Source organism: Myxocyprinus asiaticus, chromosome 33 (assembly GCF_019703515.2).
Source record: "Myxocyprinus asiaticus isolate MX2 ecotype Aquarium Trade chromosome 33, UBuf_Myxa_2, whole genome shotgun sequence".
Classification (NCBI taxonomy): domain Eukaryota; kingdom Metazoa; phylum Chordata; class Actinopteri; order Cypriniformes; family Catostomidae; genus Myxocyprinus; species Myxocyprinus asiaticus.
This window is the reverse complement of record NC_059376.1, coordinates 8,403,512-8,422,135: the sequence shown is the minus strand read 5'-3', so window position 1 is coordinate 8,422,135 and position 18,624 is coordinate 8,403,512. Positions and strand designations below refer to the sequence as shown.

The following is an 18,624-nucleotide window of genomic DNA, read 5'->3' as shown; positions in this document are numbered from 1 at the left end:
TTGCCTCAGTTGTTTGCTGGTAAGCCGGTCTCACTGCAGCACGCTATGAGAGCTTTGTCTCTGTTACCCTCCTCCTCCCCAGCATCACCTGTCTATATTTGCTTCAGGGGGATTGTATGTATGTTTAATTGTGCAGCAGCAGCATGTCTGTGTATGTTCTTAGCTGTCAAGTGTTTGCTCTGCAGCAGCGTGAGCAGATATTGTCATACCAATTATAATTCTTGAAAAATCAGTCATGAAAGAGTTTTCATTACTGAACATCTTTTAACTTGACACTGCATCTTAAAAAACTGTTGCTCGTGGCGTGAAATGCTAAAAAACAGTTATGTTGCAACTATCAAAGATGTTCATCTAGCACATTTACTTAGACAAACAATAAAAATAGCACAGACAGATGCAAGAACGCCTCCTGTGTGAACACCCCCTAACATCTCATCTTCATTCTCTCCTGTAATTGTAGAAGTTCATTGTTAAAATTAGGATCCTTCAGCTTTTGTAGTCTTTAATATTGTTCTATCTTTATTCTTTTCTTTCCGTAAAGTCTGTCTCTCTGAGTCGTGGGGTGCATAAAGTAGGCTCTTTGACTCCTCCCTCTTCTCCTAAGAATGCCCCAAAGGGAGGGCACAGACGAATTCTGAGTGATGTCACACACAGCACCATATTTGGAGTTCCTGTAAGCAAGTCCACTCAACTGCTTCAAGCCGCCGCAGCCGAGGCCAGCCTGAACAAGTCAAAGTAAATCTACAAGACAACTAATCTATCATTTATATGCAGAGCTTAGCCAATCATAACAGAGGTCATTTACACATAGAACTTCTTAAAGGGACAGTAACAATAATGGCCTGTTTTATTCTAAGGGTCAAAGAGAGGGTGGAAAATGGTCATGTTAAACTAAATTGTTTGGTGCATTACATCTTAGCACACTAGCATTGTAAGTGGACTTCAGGGAGGAATAATTAAATGCAAAAGATGTAGAATATGGCACCTTTAGGACCCAGCCTATGAACTCTTGGCATGATTAGAACAGCGTTGAAGTTTGTATTGTTTTTGTGTCTGCTGTAGGTCAGCTAGCACAACTCCCTCTGGTTCTCCACGCTCATCACAGCAGAGTGTTTATCAGTCAGGGGATGCTCCAGGCTCCTCGGCTGGATCCGCAGCATCCTGGAACCCCTTTGGCGACGATAATTTCTCTAAACTCACAGCTGAAGAGCTACTCAACAAAGACTTTGCTAAACTTGATGGTAAAACCAAATGTTTTTATATGGAGCCAAATCTTACAAGTAGATGTTTACAGTATTTCTGTATTTTACTGTATTAGATATACTATATTACAATGTTTGTTTTAGTTACTCAGCACATTTTATACAAAAAGAAGCCTCATCTTAGAAACTGCAGTAACTTGTGTGTGTTTGTGTGTGTGTGTGTGTGTGTGTGTGTGTGTGTGTGTGTGTTGACAGCTAAAACAGCAGAAATTTCCTGTCCTGAAAATCTGATTTCTGGGTTTCAGCCTGTATCTTCCAATAAAGGCTTTCTCCAGGGACCAGGTATAATCTATTTATCTTGCTGTTTCTCATTCTGTCTTGCTCTATGTCTCTCCCAGTCTCCCATTGCTTGCTGAGAGTCTGTTGATGTTTTAAGGGATAGTTCACCCTAAAATCCCATTCCAAACCCTTATGACTTTCTTTCTTCCATGTAGTCAAAACGGAGATACAGTCATTTTCACACTGCTCTTTTCAGTACAATGCATATAGTGATCACGGGCTGTCAAGCTCCGAAAATTTGAAAATCCCGTAAAAGCACCATAGAAGTAGTTCTTAGTTCTCATGCACTATATTCCAAGTCTTCTGAAGCCATAAGATAGCATTGTGTGACCTATCTCCAACTTACCTTTTGTTTCTAAAATCTTGGAGAAAGTGGTATTAATTCAACTACAGTCTTTTTGTCTGATAACTCTTTTCATGAAATATTCCACACTGGTTTTAAAGCTCATCACAGTACCGAATCTGCTCTCTTACGAGTTTCGAATGACATCTTACTAACCACTGATTGTGGGTAATCTATGGCTCTGGTCCTGTTAGATCTTAGCTCCACCTTTGATTTGGTTGATCACAATATTCTTCTATCTCGACTGGAGTCATGCGTGGGCCTTCGGGGCACAGTGTTACAGTGGTTTCGTTCATACCTAACTAATAGGAGGTTTGATGTCCATCTTGGATATCATTCTCCCTCTGATTTTCATCTAAGTTGTGGTGTTCCACAGGGCTCAATTCTTGGCCATGTATTGTTTTCTCTGTATATGCTTCCTCTGGGCTCCGTTTTTAACAGATACGGAGTGTCCTTTCATCTCTATGCTGACAACACCCACATTTTTCTCCCTTTAAAGCGTGACAACAAACATGCCTTACAGCCCATATTAGACTGTTTAGATGAACTCAAATTATGGTTAAGAATAACTTTGAAGCTGAACGAGAGTAAAACTGAAATCATCCTGTTTGGCTCGAATAACAACAGTGCAGGTGATTTTGACCTAGACTCTCTCTCACCTTATAGGACCGTGTGCGCTAGGAACTTGGGTGTTCTGTTTGACAGCAGACTTAAATTTGATAAGCAGATAAGCGCTGTGGTAAAATCATGTTTTTATCATCTTCGTTTGTTAACTAAGGTTAAGCCATTCTTGTCATTAAGCAAGTTTGAAACAGTGATCCATGCTTTTGTTAATTCTTGCCTGGATTACTGTAACTTGCTTTACATTGGTGCCACTCATTCGTCTTATTTCATGCCTTCAGCTTGTTCAAAATGCTGCGGCTAGGCTCCTTAAGGGGAAACGCAAATTTGAGCACATCACACCGCTCTTGATTTCATTGCACTGGCTTCCTGTTAAATTTAGAATTGATTTTAAAATTGTATTGTTTATATGTAAATCTCTCCATAATCAGGCGCCACAGTACTTATCCGACTTGCTGCACCCGTACGCTTCATCGAGATCTCTTAGATCTGGTGAATCTGAATTGCTTTGTGTTCCCAGGTCTAAACTTAAAAATAGTGGTGATCGTGCCTTTGCTGTTGTTGGACCTAAGCTATGGAACACTCTTCCGGCACATATTAGAACTGCCTCAACTATCTCGGCTTTTAAAACTAAACTTAAAACGTATCTATTTTCCTTGGCTTTTAACATTCGTTGACCACTTTTCTTTTTTATCTTTGTAAGTTTATTATTTATTGTTATTACATGTCTTGATTGTTGTCTTTTTATATATTGTGCAGCACTTTGGTCAACCTCGGTTGTTTTTAAATGTGCTATATAAATAAACATTGATTGATTGATTGATTGATTGATTGATCGTGACAAACAGACCCAAATTTAAGTCATTATTTACTGAAAGTCTTCCCTCATTGTGTCCAGTTATGAGATACAAAAAAAAAAAAAAGACATTTGACCTACTGTAAATTGAAGCAAATATCCTGGTCTGAATTTCAATATATGTGAAGACAAATGATTGACAAATGACATTTTTTGGAAAATAACACCTTTTTTAATGCAGAGTTTTACGGCAGTTTGTTCTGTTCCTCTCACAAAGCTAGCATATGGCTTCAGAAGAATTGGAATATTGCACACAAGTTGTATGGCCTTCATATGGAGCTTTTTGTCATTTTCAGCAGCTCAACAGCATCTGTTGTCAGGATACGTTCAGAAAACCCAAGTCAGACAGTCTTTTTTTTTTTTGGGGGGGGGGGGGGGGGATTTTTCCCCTTTTTCTCCCAATTTGGAATGCCCAGTTCCCAATGCGCTCTAAGTCCTCGTGGTCGCATAGTGATTCGCCTCAGTCTGGGTGGCGGAGGACGAATCCCAGTTGCCTCCGCGTCTGAGACAGTCAACCCACGCATCTTATCACGTGGCTTGTTGAGCGCGTTGCCACGGAGACAGCGCGTTTGGAGGCTTCACGCCATCACGCGGCAACCACGCTCAATTCACCATGCGCCCCACTGAGAACAAACCACATTATAGCGACCACAAGGAGGTTACCCCATGTGACTCTACCCTCCCTAGCAACCGGGCCAATTTGGTTGCTTAGGAGACCTGGCTGGAGTCACTCAGCACGCAAGTCAGACAGTCTTAAACAAACAAAACAAAAAAACTATCTATTAAAAGGGAAAAAGTACAAAAAACATAAAACTGGGCAAAAACAAGAGTGCAAATGGCCTAGACTTCAGCCAAACAGGGCTGGAAACAAAAACACCCATGGGAGGGCAAAACCGAAGAAGAACAAAAAGATCAACTTGCAAATAAACGGAGAAACAAAACCAACAGGGACAAACATGACCGACTAAGAGAAAAACAAGAGGAAGAATCCAGCACAGGACAGAGAACACGAGGGGATATATGGGGGGGACAATTAATTGTATTGAAAAGAGCAACATCAGCATTACAAAACATCTCCATTGTGGTTGAGTAAATGATGAAAGAATTTTCATTTTTGGGGTTTACTTTTCCCCTTTACTTTCAATACTGCATTACAACATTTGGTCCCACTTTGCTGTATATTAGGTGTCTTAAACCAACATACAATACAATGGGTCTGTTCCAAAACTTAGCGAGCTGCCTCACTGTCTCATGCCTACATAGGCAGCTGTCTTCTATGGCAGCATCCTAACTAACCTCATAAGAGAGCGATTTGGAACGCTCTACATAGGCTGCGATCATCTACCCAGGGAAGAATACATACGCTGCTACCTTAGAATTTGGCCAAAACGAAATGTCTTAGGAGGCAGCATAATTAAGATACCTATCTTTTGGAACAGCCTTTGCATCGGGATTGTGCCTATGATGTCTTAAAAAGCCACCTCTGGAGCAAGCTCACTAGGTTTTGGAACAGGCCCAGTGTATTTATTGTGTAACTACAGGTTTTTCTGCAAAATTCTCACAATATTCTCATTGGCTGCTACTAAGGGTTAAGGTACAGGTAGGGTTAGGATTAGGGTTAGGGGTTAGGGTTAAAGTTAACAGTGTAACTACAGATGTAATTAAATGCAGGTACTTTAAATGTAAGTATAATGCAACAACATGTATGTACATGGCATCAAATGATTAAGTACATAGTAGTTAAAGACACCTGCAATAAAGTGGGTTCCAACATTTGTTTGGAAATAGTTATGATGTTTTTGTGTCCATCTGCCCTATTTAAAATGTTAAGTTTGTAATTATTCAGTACACTCTATATGACATTTCCATACTTTTGGAAAACTTTATTTTTCCACTTTTAAACTTTGAACAAGGTAGTCTTTTGAATGACGTTAAGCAGCAAATGTGTTCGGTCTCCACAAGACTTCTGGAAATAAAGTGACATGTGCATCTGACCCGCTGGCAGCCTCGTGCTGATTCTTACCTTTCACTATATAAAAAGAAATACAGACAGCCTTACGTTCATGTCCACCTGGTTTCTTGGAAACAGCATGGACAAACACCTGCGTCGGTAATCACATTTCACTATTTGCAGATTTGGGTCTTCATGCAGTAAACGCTGACATCGTTATCGACCATTTGGTATCCCAAGGTTGAATTGCCAACGACCTTTTAAAAGTTAACTGAAGTTTTAGGTGCTAAGACAAACAGATAAATCCCACCCCAAACTCACACATAGAGCCACAGTGGTTATACTTTTTGTGGGAATCAACCTTTGAATGGCTTACATATAGTTGTCTTTGCATATACAATTTACACACATCATCTTTCAATATAAAGACAGTGTATTCTGCTACACTGTATAACATTGAACATATAATACAGTCAGTTTCCTGGAAATGTCTTTCTCTATTTTAAATGATTTTTTATGTGTTTTGTGTTTAAAAGAGATGCATGCTTTTGTTTTGTGACCACTCTCAGCAGAAAGCTCAGAGAGTAGTTAAACACTCACGGTTCTTACGTAAATGCAGTCTGCTAATCCTCTGAATCTGATGACACATGCCAGATGATGCCAGGTATTTTTAAGGCACAGGTAAACCTTTTGAGAGCAGCCGGATGCAAGGTCGTAATATTGGCCCTTGTGTGTACTCTAGCTCTGTGGAGATCTATACACACACCCTGACACACTTTGTCACACAATAGTTAGTGGTGTTTGTTAAGGCAAGCATCACTGATTGCTCAAGTTGCATAGTCAGTAAGACTAGAAGAACTTGTGTTAATTCATGTTTAAAGGTTGATGGTTTGATTTCTACCTTAGCAAAAGGGGGAAAGCATGCGTTCTGCTGTTCTGTGACCTGAGCACCCCCCACCTCCTCGCACCAAACCCTGACCCTAAAGACCTCCTTTCAGTCGCAAAGACTGTGAGTAAAAATTTGTTGCACGCTGACAGAGAGTTTAATTCTCGATTGATCTGCATGTATCTGGATCTTTCATATTTAATGAAACCTTGACAACTGCACTATTGCAACTGTTTGCTGGTTTGTTACTGCAGTAAGTGACTACCACAGAAACTAATAGCTTGTCTCATAGACGGGTTCCTTCCCCTTCTTCCGTTCGAGTTACAACCCTAAGCCTGAGATGTGAAGATAGTCTGTCTAACAAAATTAAATAAAATGTATAATGGGTTTGCATTTGTCACGGTCTCGATTGGATGTCTACGGAGCCCCTTAGAGGACAGGGAGGGAATTTATTTTCTGGAATAGTTTTGCTTTCTTTCAAAAAAGTTTTGCGATCCCTTGCAGTAGTTTTTTTTTGCGTTCTCTCACAAAGTTTTTGCGCTGTCGAATAACAGTTTTCATTTCTCTGTCAAAGTATACATGGCACTATGCGCAATCAAATAGGTGAAGAAAGGACATCAGCTGAGGAGGTGACGAAGACATTTTCCAGTTGAACTTTTACGCAAAAGCATAGTAGAAGGTCGAAGAAGTCAGTTACTGCGAGAACCACAACAGTCACAGCAACATGGAAAACTTTGCAGCCACGTACATTTCTTACATTCTTTACGCAGCTCATTTAATTGGATATTTCAATAATATTGCATTGGGACCTAACACGCCTCCACGAGCTTTAAACATGCTAAGTGTTGCCAGATAATAAGAGATGCAAACCCCCAATCGGAAATATTCCACCTAATGTTATACTTCATTTGTCCAATCTGGCAACAATGCATGCAAGTGCGCTCTCTCTCTCTCCACTTCGAAAAAGCGTAGTAATCTGTAGTGCGATATTCCGCTTTTGCTGTTTGGTGCAAATACACTCACTGAGCACTTTATTAGGAACACCTGTACACCTACATATTCATGTGATTATCTAATCAGCCAATTGTATGGCAGCAGTGCAATACATAAAATCATGCAGATATGGGTCAGGAGCTTCAGTTAATGTTCACATCAACCATCAGAATGAGGAAAAATTTGATCTCAGTGATTTCGACCGTGGCATGATTGTTGGTGCCAGATGGCTGGTTTGAGTATTTCTGTAACTGCTGATCTCCTGGGATTTTCACACACAACGTGGATTTTCATGCACAACAGTCTCTAGCGTTGATTCAGAATGGTGCCAAAAACAAAAAAACATCCAGTGAGCAGCAGTTCTGCAGACGGAAATGCCTTGTTGATGAGAGAGGTCAACGGAAAATGGCCAGACTGGTTCAGAATAGCATCTCAGAATTCACAACATGTCGAACCCTGAGGCGCATGGGCTACAACAGCAGAAGATGTGGGGTTCCACTTCTGTCAGACAAGAACAGAAAGCTGAGGCTGCAGTGGGCACAGGCTCATCAAAACTGGACAGTTGAAGACTGGAAAAACGTGGCCCGGTCTGATGAATCTCGATTTCTGCTGAGGCACACAGATGGTAGGGTCAAAATTTGGCGCCAACAGCTTGAATCCATGGGCCCAACCTGCCTTGTGTCAACAGTCCAGGCTGGTGGTGGTTGTGTAATTGTGTGGCACACTTTGGGCCCGTTAATACCAATCAATCATCGCTTGAATGCCACAGCCTATTTGAGTATTGATGTTGACCATGTGCATCCCTTCATGGCCACAATTTACCCATCTTCTAATGGCTACTTCCAGCATGATAATGCATCATGTCACAAAGCAAAAGTTGTCTCAAACTGGTTTCATGAACATGATAATGTTCACTGTTCTTCAGTGGCCTTCCCTGTCACCGGATCTGAATCCATTAGAACACCTTTGGAATGTGGTAGAATGGGAGATTCGCAGCATGAATGTGCAGCTGACAAATCTGCAGAAATTGTGTGATGCAGTCATGTCAACATGGACCAGAATCTCAAAGGAATGTTTTCAACATCTTGTGGAATCCATGCCACGAAGAATTGAGGCTGTTTTGAGAGCAATGGGAGGCCATACCCAGTATTAGTATAGTTTTCCTAATAAAGTTCTCAGTGAGTGTAAGTCTTCTCAGTGATCAACTTCAATAATATCGAAACACAGATCTCGGCATTACTGGCACACTGAGGGGTAATCATTGACGCGAGTAAAAGCAAGCGAGAGAGGAACGTGTATTTTATCTGTGTAATTTAGTAATGTTGAAGCCCCTCGTATGCAAATCTAACTCATGCAGTGAACATTCATCGTAGTCACGCAGCCTGTTTTATTCAGTTGTGTGATGGGAAGTCAAACCATTGGCAGTCAAAGCACTGGCGAGACCTGCATCATGACCCATTTAGCTCGTAAACAGGTCATGTTTTGAGAATAAAATAAGTAATGCTTTGCATTAAAATAAGCCTTCAGAATCTTTATATCATTTTCTATCATTATTTTATTTGTAATAATACCAACCCTGATGTAGAGAGTGTGCTTTGTATAATAAATTACCAAGGAACAAGAGACGGTAAAAATTATAATTATATTCAGCCTTTATAAATATTTTCTAATGCCTGAAAGAAAGGTATCTACATTTGTAGAGTAATACTTCAGGTAATTGCAGAATAGTCTCATCAGTCACATATACACTTCAGACAATTGTGCATCATAAATTAGAATGAGAACACAGTTATTTCTGGGCTTAAAAGATACAACAACCAATCAATGCGGAACATTGTATCTCAAAAGGAGGACAATGTGGCCCCCCATGTACAATGTAAGCCCGATGCCCACCCCTGATTTAGATTGATCAGAGATGTCGTGAATAAATAGACTATTAAGAAAATATATGGTTTGACTATATTTTCCTAGCGATCACTGGGATTTAATAGATTTGTTGTCTGAATACTTGAAACTGCTCTGGATCTGTAGCTAGCATTTGCTTCAGGTTGCATACTCAAAAAAAAATCATGCTTTCTGCCTCATTCTATGAATGGAATCCACATGAGATTAGTAAAAGAAGCCGTTACAACCACTCAATGATAACTGAAAGTAAGATATACTGTATGCAGTAGATTATGTGTGATTTGTAATGTGTACCTACTGCATTCATGGCACTTATGCTAACGCTAGCTGCTAACCTTGGCCATAGTATGCATTTGTTACCCTCTTTTATTGTGTTTTATGAAGGAATTTGTGAAAATAGTCCACGTAAATCATGAAAAAAATGTTATCGTTGTTTTTTTTGTTTTTTTAAAGAAAGACATTTGCAAAGGGGAAGGGAGAACAATCATAATAGCCACGGCATAAAATCGCTTCAAACAGAATTTCCAATAATAATTACTTAAAAGGTGAGTTCAGAGTAAACATAATTTTTGAGCCCCACACCTTTCAGCCCTCCAAAGCTCTCAAAGTGGATGATAAAGTCTGCAAAGGGAATAGGGCATACGGATGATAACTTCTATATGAAACGCACACATTTGTTGTTGTTGTTGTTGCTTCCTCCTTCTTTGTCATGCATCCGACGTCCGGGTTAAATACACGTCGCTAGGCACCTTTTTTTTTTTTTTCGGAGCATATGCCTAACGCAGAGGCCTTATGATCAATTCCAGATGGTCCCACTCCACGTTTCATTTTTCCTAATTGAATGTTCTGTTGCACTCTAAAAACAGAAGTAAAATGAGTTGCAAATGCCATTTCACGTTGACTTTAAAATACTTGACGCCACAGTTAGATCACAGCAAGGCTGCCTGTTAAACATGAATGGGATTTTGCTGATTTTAACACCTGGATTATGGAAACTGAGTTCAAGCTAATACTAATAAAGGCTGCAACCTTTTTTTTTTTTTTTTGTACTGCACACTCTTTTTTCTTTAATCTATCTCATGGTTTTTTTAATAGCATTTTGTTGGGCTTTTCAGTCCAATCTTAATTGAAAATCAGTAACTGAAATCTGATTACAAGAATTTAAAAGGAATGTTCTGGGTTCAATACAAGTTCAGCTCAATCAACAGCATTTGTGGCATAGTGTTGAATACACAAAAATTATTTAGACTCGTCCCTCCTTTTCTTTAAAAAAAAAGCAAAAATCGAGGTTACAGTGAGGCACTTACAATGGAAGTGAATGGGGCCAATTTTTGGAGGGTTTAAAGGCAGAAATGTGAAGCTTATTATTTTATAAAAACACTTACATTAAATCTTCTGTTAAAACTCATGTATTATTTGAGCTGTAAAGTAGTTTAAATTTTAATTTTTACAGACATTTTAGTGTTTTAGGGTTTGTTGACATTACATCATTATGGTAACGAAGTTGTAAAATTGGATGCACTGTAACTTTATACAGAAAAGGTTAGTAAGTGATTTTATCACACTAAAATCATGTTTACACGCATATCCTTTATGTCTTGTGGCTATACTTTAGAAACAGCATTATTTTAACGTTAAAAAATTGACCCCCATTCACTTCCATTGTAAGTGCCTCGCTGGAACCATTTTTATTTATTTTTTATCCCCTTTTCTCCCAATCTGGAATGCCCAATTCCCACTACTTAGTAGGTCCTCGTGGTGGCACGGTTACTCACCTCAATCTGGGTGGCGGAGAACAAGTCTCAGTTGCCTCCATTTCTGAGACCGCCAATTATCACGTGGCATGTTGTGCATGACACCGCGGAGACTCACAGCATGTGGAGGCTCATGCTACTCTCCGCAATCCATGCACAACTTACCATGCACCCCACTGAGAACGAGAACCACTAATTGCGACCAAGAGGAGGTTACCCCGTGTGATTCTACCTTCCCTAGCAACTGAGCCATTTTGGTTTCTTAGGAGACCTGGCTGTAGTCACTCAGCACACCCTGGATTCGAACTCGCGACTTCAGGGGTGGTAGTCAGGGTCAATACTCGCTGAGCTACCCAGGCCCCCAATTTTTAAAGAAAAGGAGGAACGAGTCAAAATACATTTTTGTGGTTATCAATATTATGCCACAAATGCTGTCAATTGAGGTTAACTTGTATTGAACACAGAACATTCCTTTGAAATGTAATTCGTTATACTACTTTTGACTCACAATGTATTTAGATTACTGTAATTACTTTTTAATCAGATTACACACAACACCGCTCAAATGTCTTTTTATCCTTATGACTAACACTTTTATGCTTGATATTCTGCATTCCACATGTCTCTCCTCAACTCCTCTTCTCTCTTCTGGTGGAGTAGAGAAGTTGATCGAGGGTTTGAAGTCTCCCGAGCCCTCTTCCTCCCTCATTCTCCCTGACCTTCCTTTGAATGACCCCTTCAGCCCTGCAGACTGTAGTCATGGTAACCAGCCGCTTCTCTGTTCATTGTTGCCATTTTCCTCCAACAACCCCACAGCAGATACAGTACATCTTGTCCGCTAGTCTCTGTCTGTTAATGTTGAGTGTTTTTCTCTGTTCAGCTCATGATGACAATTGGAAATTCTGGACGTCCTTACTTGTTCCAATTTCTGTATTATTTAATCTTGTGTGTCCTCATAACACCATTGCAGTCTCATGTCTTCATCTGGCTTTATGGTTGTCTTAAACTTTGTCTTTCATCAGACATCTGTTCTTCATTGATTGATCTGGTTTAGAGAGTGCTGCTTCATGCATGGAGCAGAGTTTGTGTTGCCAAATTTGAAAAACTTTACTGTAAACAATTCAAAATGCTTTCTTTCATTTAGACAGAAAAGTGTATCTGGTCTTTTCCCTACTTATGAAATATTTGAGTAAAGGATACTAATAGGGATTAGAATTTAGGTAAAATGGAGAAAATAAGTTTAAAGAAAATGAAAGAGCCCTGCAAAGTATTAGTGAGAATTTAGGGAGAGAAATGAGAAATCTGTGAAGTCTAGTGGAATAATTCATGTAATATTGTTCATTAGATTAGGTGACCAGATTGCAGAATAAAAGAATCACAGTGTTTGGAAAGGCTAAAAAGCTCTTGTGACAGCAGTTCTGATAAATATCACTTACATAAATATCACATTAAAAGTGGGAAGCATGAAATGGTAACTCGAAATTTGTTACTGATGCAAAAATATAAAATTTTGACAATTCAAATAAAATGTTTTTGTGTTTGAATTAATTAATAGAAATCTTTAGTTTCACTGAAATTAGACTTATAAGTCAACCACGATTTTAGTTCTTTAAGTATTTATCCCAGTATGGTACACATTTTTTAGTGATGAAAAAAAATTCCCAATTGATTTTCTAAAAAAAAATGGCTCTAATAACAAAGAAAATAATAATAATAATAATAATATTAATAATAATTACAAAAATGGAAATGGTCCAAAAACTAGTTTTTAGTAAACTAAATTATACATTTATTTTTGAATTCATGTAATATTTATTTAATTAATGTAATAATGTATATTCTTGCAACTCTTACAAAGTAAAATTGAATGATCATTATCATGCATTCTTCAAGATTTGACTGTTTTGGTCAAATTATGTCATTTTGGCTGTCGCTAAAGCCTAGCTTTGTCTGAAAATAAGAACTTTTAATCAATATTGTTATTTATGCATAAATGCAATTATAGTATGTTAAACATGACCATATAAATGACTAAATGATATAATATAACTGATGCCACTATCTATAAAAATTCCCAATGGGAAAATGCATTAATGCAATTCCATGGTGGTACAGAGTTGTCATATGGCAACATAGCAATTTTCCCATTGTGGTACAGCATTGCCCATATGGCAATATTCATATCAGATTATCTGTAAATTTATGTTAGATAATGTTGTTCAGGTAACATCTCGGGTTACTTGACTGTAACCCTTGTTCCCTGAAAAAGCGGAACGAGATGCTGCGCTTGATTCAGCGCTTATGGGAACGTCTTTAGGAGTGACCAGCTGTGAATATGTGTGCAACACGTCAATGAAATTGACTAGAACCTTTATAGACTCTGTTGGTGACATCATCAGAATGCGCCAGTACCAGGGGCTGTAAATAGATGTGCCACAGGTGCAACGTCAGAGTGACCGGATGTACGGTCGAGAAAGGAACCTTATGCAGGTAGTCAGGCTGAGGATGCAATATCGCTTTCACCATTCCTGGGGCAAAGTCTATGCAGGATGGAAAAACAGACAGAACCTGCAAATCCCCAATTCTTTTTAAAGAAGTGATAGCCATAAGAAAAAACATCTTTAGAGTCAGGAGCTTGTCAGACACCGACTCTAGAGGTTCAGAGGGGGTCTCAACCAGACCCTCAAGGATTATAGTTAAGTCCCATGAAGGGATCCTTGTTCTAACGTGAGGCCTCAGTCGTATGGCCCCATGAACGAAGCGAGCGAGCAAAGGATGTTTCCCCAGTGGCACCCTGTCAATCAAGGCGTGGCAAGCCGACAGTGCGGCCACATAAACCCTGAGAGTGACGGGGCCTACTGATAATTTCTCCTGCAGGAAGTCCAGAACTGAAGCAATCTGGCAGTTAACTGGATCTGCATTACGTGCAGTGCACCACCTTTCAAAGACACCCCATTTATTGGCATAACTTTTTCTAGTGGAAGGAACCCTAGCACTCAGAATGGTCTCAATAACTTCAGGTGAAAACCCAGTATCCCTCAGTTGGTACCCTTCAGGGGCCAAACATGAAGGTTCCACAGCTCGGGCTGGGGATGAAATATTGTCCCCTGTGCTTAAGACAGAAGGTCCCTCCTCTCCGGTATCGCCCAAGGCGAGCCGTCAAGGAGAGATATTATCTCCGAGAACCATACTCTGTTCGCGGCGCTATCAGTAAGAGGCAAGATCCTTGTTGACAAACTCTGGCTAGAACTCCCGGGAGCAGAGAAACCGGAGGAAACGCATACAGGTGCATTTTGGGCCATGTATGCGCCATTGCATCCAGACCCAGGGGGGCTGGGTGACTCAGAGAGAAGTAAAGGGGACATTGCGCTGTCTGTTGGGAGGTGAAGAGGTCAACCTCTGCTTCGTAAAATCTTAACCAGATTTGTTTCACTAACTCGGGGTGGAGTTTCCATTCTCCCGTCGGTACTTTCTTTCTGGACAGTAAATCCAGGCATCCAGGGATATATACTGCTTTGAGTGACAGGAGCTTGCCCTGGGCCCAAAGAAAAATCTGCCGCGCTAATCTGTTTAGCTGGCGCGACCGCAGACCTCCCTGGTGATTTATGTAAGAGACTGCCGCTGCGTTGTCCACCCGCACCAGGACATGGCAGCCTCTCAGATGCTGGAAGAAGTACTTCAGGGCCAGAAATACAGCCATCAACTCGAGACAGTTGATGTGCCAATCGAGCTGATGACCCTCCCATTCCCCTTGAGCTGGATGACCACTTGAGCTGGACGACCACTTAAGACCGCTCCCCAGCCCGACAGGGAGGCGTCTGTCGTTAGCAATCTGTGACGGCAAGACGCACCTAGAGTGGGACCCAAGGCGAGGAACCGGGGTCTGAGCCACACAGAGAGTGTATATAGCCCGCGGTGCGTAACCCTTATCTGCCTTCGGAGATTGGCCCTTGGATGAAATCCCCTGGCTTTGAGCCACAACTGAAATGGTCTCATATGCAAAAGCCAATAGGGTTCACAGGGGACGCAGATGCCATGAGACCTAACATTCGTTGATACTGAAGAACAGTACGATCTTGGCCTAGCCTGACTTTGCTCAGGGTATTCTGAATGGTCTTGATTCGAGTGGGAGACAGCTGTGCCCGCATCGTGATCAAATTCCATACAATCCCTAAATATGTCATTCTCTGGGCAGGAGAAAGAACGCTTTTCTTGTCGTTGAGTCTCAACCTTAGAGAAACTAGATGAGCTAGTGCTGTAATGCCAGTTCTTGCGAATGTGCTAGTATCAGCCAGTCGTCTATGTAATTCAAAATGCGGATGCCCTGGAGTCGCAATGGAGCCAGTGCTGCATCCATGCACTTTGTGTATGTGCGAGGTGATAAGGCTAGGCCAAATGGAAGAACCCGATATTGGTGAGCTTCGCCCCCGAAAGCAAACTTCAGGAACTTCCTGTGTTGTGGCAATATTTCTATATGAAAGTATGTGTCCATGAGATCGATCGTGACTAACCAATCATGATGTTGAATTTGTGACACGGTCTTGACAGTTAGCATCTTGAACTTGAGCGCCTTGACTGAGCGGTTCAAGCCTCGAAGATCTAAAACCGGCGCAATCCCCCATCCTTCTTGGGAACCAGGAAGTATCTGCTGTAGTAACCTGACTCTCTCTCTGGAAGGGGAACATGTTCTATGGCCCCTTTGACCAGAAGAGATTGCAGCTCTCGTGACAGTAAATGTGCTTGTTCCGGTTTCGAAACACCCAACATTTCGTTGGAAACCGCCACCCCCCCGAAACACCAGAGGCGGTGGGGATGGAGAGGTTTCGTGGGGGTGTCGGGAAGGAGCGGGTAGATGTTTTGCGCGCCCCGTCCCGAGGGGGGCTACCCCCACAAGGCTGGGCGCAAGACCGTCAGGACTTCTTTTTTTGGAAATAATGGTCCTGAGGTCTTGCTTTGGAGGCTGCTGAGGGCGACGATCCGGTCCCCAATCTTTACGAGTGGGAGCGTGACTCGCCACACTTCGTTTTTGAGCCTCCCTTCTAGAAGGACCGGGGCAAGGCTGGGTGGCCGGCAGCCCCTCCCCCTGAGTCCGGCGAGGAAGGAATTGCACAAAGGCTTCCTCGTTTTTTCACCTCCCGAAACCTGGTGACGACTGTATTCACCGGATTGCCAAACAGGCCAGAAGGTGAGACTGGGGCATCAAGTAGGAATGCTCTGTCCTTATCCTTGATGCCCGTGAGGTTTAGCCACAGATGCCTCTCCGTGCTGACCAAAGCAGCCATTGAACGGCCGATAGCGCGAGCCATCTGCTTGGTTGCACGGAGAGATAAATCTGTGGCTCGATGAAGCTCTGAGAATGCTTCCTCGTCGATTGTACTACCCACACTCAGGTCCTTCAACAGATCAGCCTGGTATGTCTGTAACACCGCCATGGTGTGTAGCGTAGCACCAGCCTGACCTGCTGCTTGATAAGCTTTCCCCACAAGCGTTGATGTGGTTCTACACTTTGTGGGGAGAGTTGGTCTTTTTAATGATGATGTCGAACCAGGCGAGAGATAGCCCGTGAGCGTCTCTTCTACCTGTGGCATCATCGTATACCCCCGTGCTTTAGCATCCACGATAGTCGAATATGTCGACGTAGAAGGCACAAAGATACAGGAAGTATAAGGTTTCCCCCATGAACGAGTCAACTTGTCATGGAGGTCTTCAAAGGGGGGGGGTGTGGGGGGGGCACTGATTTTGTTTTCCCTTCCCCTGGCCACCAGACAGAAATCTGTCTTCTAGTTTTGATTGTTTGGGGGTCTCTTGTTCGTGTGGCCAGTCTAGCTGTAATCTGGCCACCGCACGAGTAACCACCTCAAGTAATTCCTCAACCGCTTTGTCATCACGTGAGGAACGTTCAGAGGTAGGCAACTCAAAGTCCGCAGACCCAAGAGATTCATCGTCCCCCTCATGAACCGAAGAGGCGCCGGGGCGCATTTTGCACGAGGGACAAACTGGATCTGGAGAGAGAGCGAGCGATAGGGACGGACCCATCTCTCGCTCCTCAGCCAGATCCATACGCGAGCCCCACAATGAAATGCTGGGTGCTGGCTCTTGGAAGTAAGCGAGATGAGAGCGCAGCATCTTCACTGTGAACAGCTCACAATGCTCACACTCGCCTTGCTCCAACGCAAGAGCAGCGTGCTCTTCCCCCAAACAAGCAAAACAAAACTGGTGTGTGTCCGATTCAGCCATAGGACGTAAGCATGGAAACACACACCATTTGATTTGTTGATTGCTAATTTTTTTCTTTCTTTTGCCTTTTCCACACTTGAATGACAGAGAAAGAGAAAGTTTTCTGCACACTGCCTGACAAATCTAACTCCTATCAGAAGAAAAATAGAGAGCTTGAGAAGCTGAGAAGCACAAACACATAACAGAGTGGTCTGAAGACAAAAGACCTGACGATGCACCTGTGGCACATCTATTTATAGCCCCTGGTATTGGCGCATTCTGATGATGTCACCAACACAGGCTACACAGCTGGTCACTCCTAAAGACGTTCCCATAAGCGCTGAATCAAGCGCAGCATTAAGTGTAGCTTTTGACAGGGAACAATAACATCTAATTAACTTTTCAAAGATGCAGTGAAAAAAAAATCATGATGTAGAAGAAACAGAAATGTGTGTAATATAGCAATTTGTGGACCACTTCAGCAGGAGTCTCCCCGTAAGGGTGGCCCCAGGAAAAACAGTTAAGTAGCTTAAAAACATCATATAATTGTTTACTTTCAAGACTGCCCTTTTATTTCCAACAATGCATTCTGTTTTAACTTTTTCTGAAAGGCGAGGCAGTGAAACAAAATAAATTGATGCCATATAGCTGCACTGTACCATACTTCCAACTTCCACTGTAGATTATGTTTTGTCAAGTCTAGCTTGTTATAGACCTAAACTATGTATAAAGTTCATGAAAAAGAATAATATGTTTTGATGATTTACAGCACAACATCTGGGATGGAGTGATTAGACATACATATATATATAAAGTCAGAAGTTTACATACACTTAGGTTGAAGTCATTAAAACTAATTTTTTTAACCACTCCACAGATTTCATATTTATCTACTTTGTGCATGACATGAGTAATTTTTCCAACAATTGTTAACAGACAGATTGTTTCACTTTTAATTGACTATATCACAATTCCAGTGGGTCAGATGTTTACATACACTAAGTTAACTGTGCCTTTAAGCAGCTTGGAAAATTCCAGAAAGGCAATTAGCCAATTAGCATCTGATAGACTAATTGGAGTCAATTGGAGGTGTACCTTTGGAAATATTTTAAGGCCTCCCTTCAAACTCAGTGCCTCTTTGCTTGACATCATGGGAAAATCAAAAGAAATCAGCCAAGACCTCAGAAAAACAAATGTGGACCTCCACAAGTCTGGTTAATCCTTGGGAGTAATTTCCAAATGCCTGACGGTACCATGTTCATCTGTACAAACAATAGTACGCAAGTATAAACACCATGGGACCAAGCAGCCATCATACCACTCAGGAAGGAGATGCATTCTGTCTCCTAGAGATAAACGTAGTTTGGTACAAAAAGTGCAAATCAATCCCAGAACAACAGCAAAGGACCTTGTGAAGATGCTGGAGGAAAAAGGTAGACGAGTATCTATATCCACGGTAAAACAAGTCCTATATCGACATAACCTGAAAGGCTGCTCAGCAAGGAAGAAGCCACTGCTCCAAAACCACCATAAAAAAGCCAGACTACAGTTTGCAAGT

General features: G+C 41.5%; 1 protein-coding gene across 6 annotated transcripts in view; it reads left to right on the top strand.

The window, feature by feature from the left end:
* LOC127424666 (AP2-associated protein kinase 1-like) overlaps positions 1–18,624 on the top strand; it is a 93,545-nt gene that overhangs the window by 52,733 nt on the left and 22,188 nt on the right. For 3 of the 6 annotated variants that reach the window (XM_051670029.1, XM_051670027.1, XM_051670032.1), the window contains exons 12-15: positions 542–735; positions 1,063–1,241; positions 1,458–1,544; positions 11,511–11,612. In XM_051670029.1, coding sequence (XP_051525989.1) covers positions 542–735; positions 1,063–1,241; positions 1,458–1,544; positions 11,511–11,612 — 562 coding nt within the window. The remainder of the gene's footprint in view (positions 1–541; positions 736–1,062; positions 1,242–1,457; positions 1,545–11,510; positions 11,613–18,624) is intronic. The other 3 variants (XM_051670031.1, XM_051670030.1, XM_051670028.1) reach the window with 1 other exon arrangement.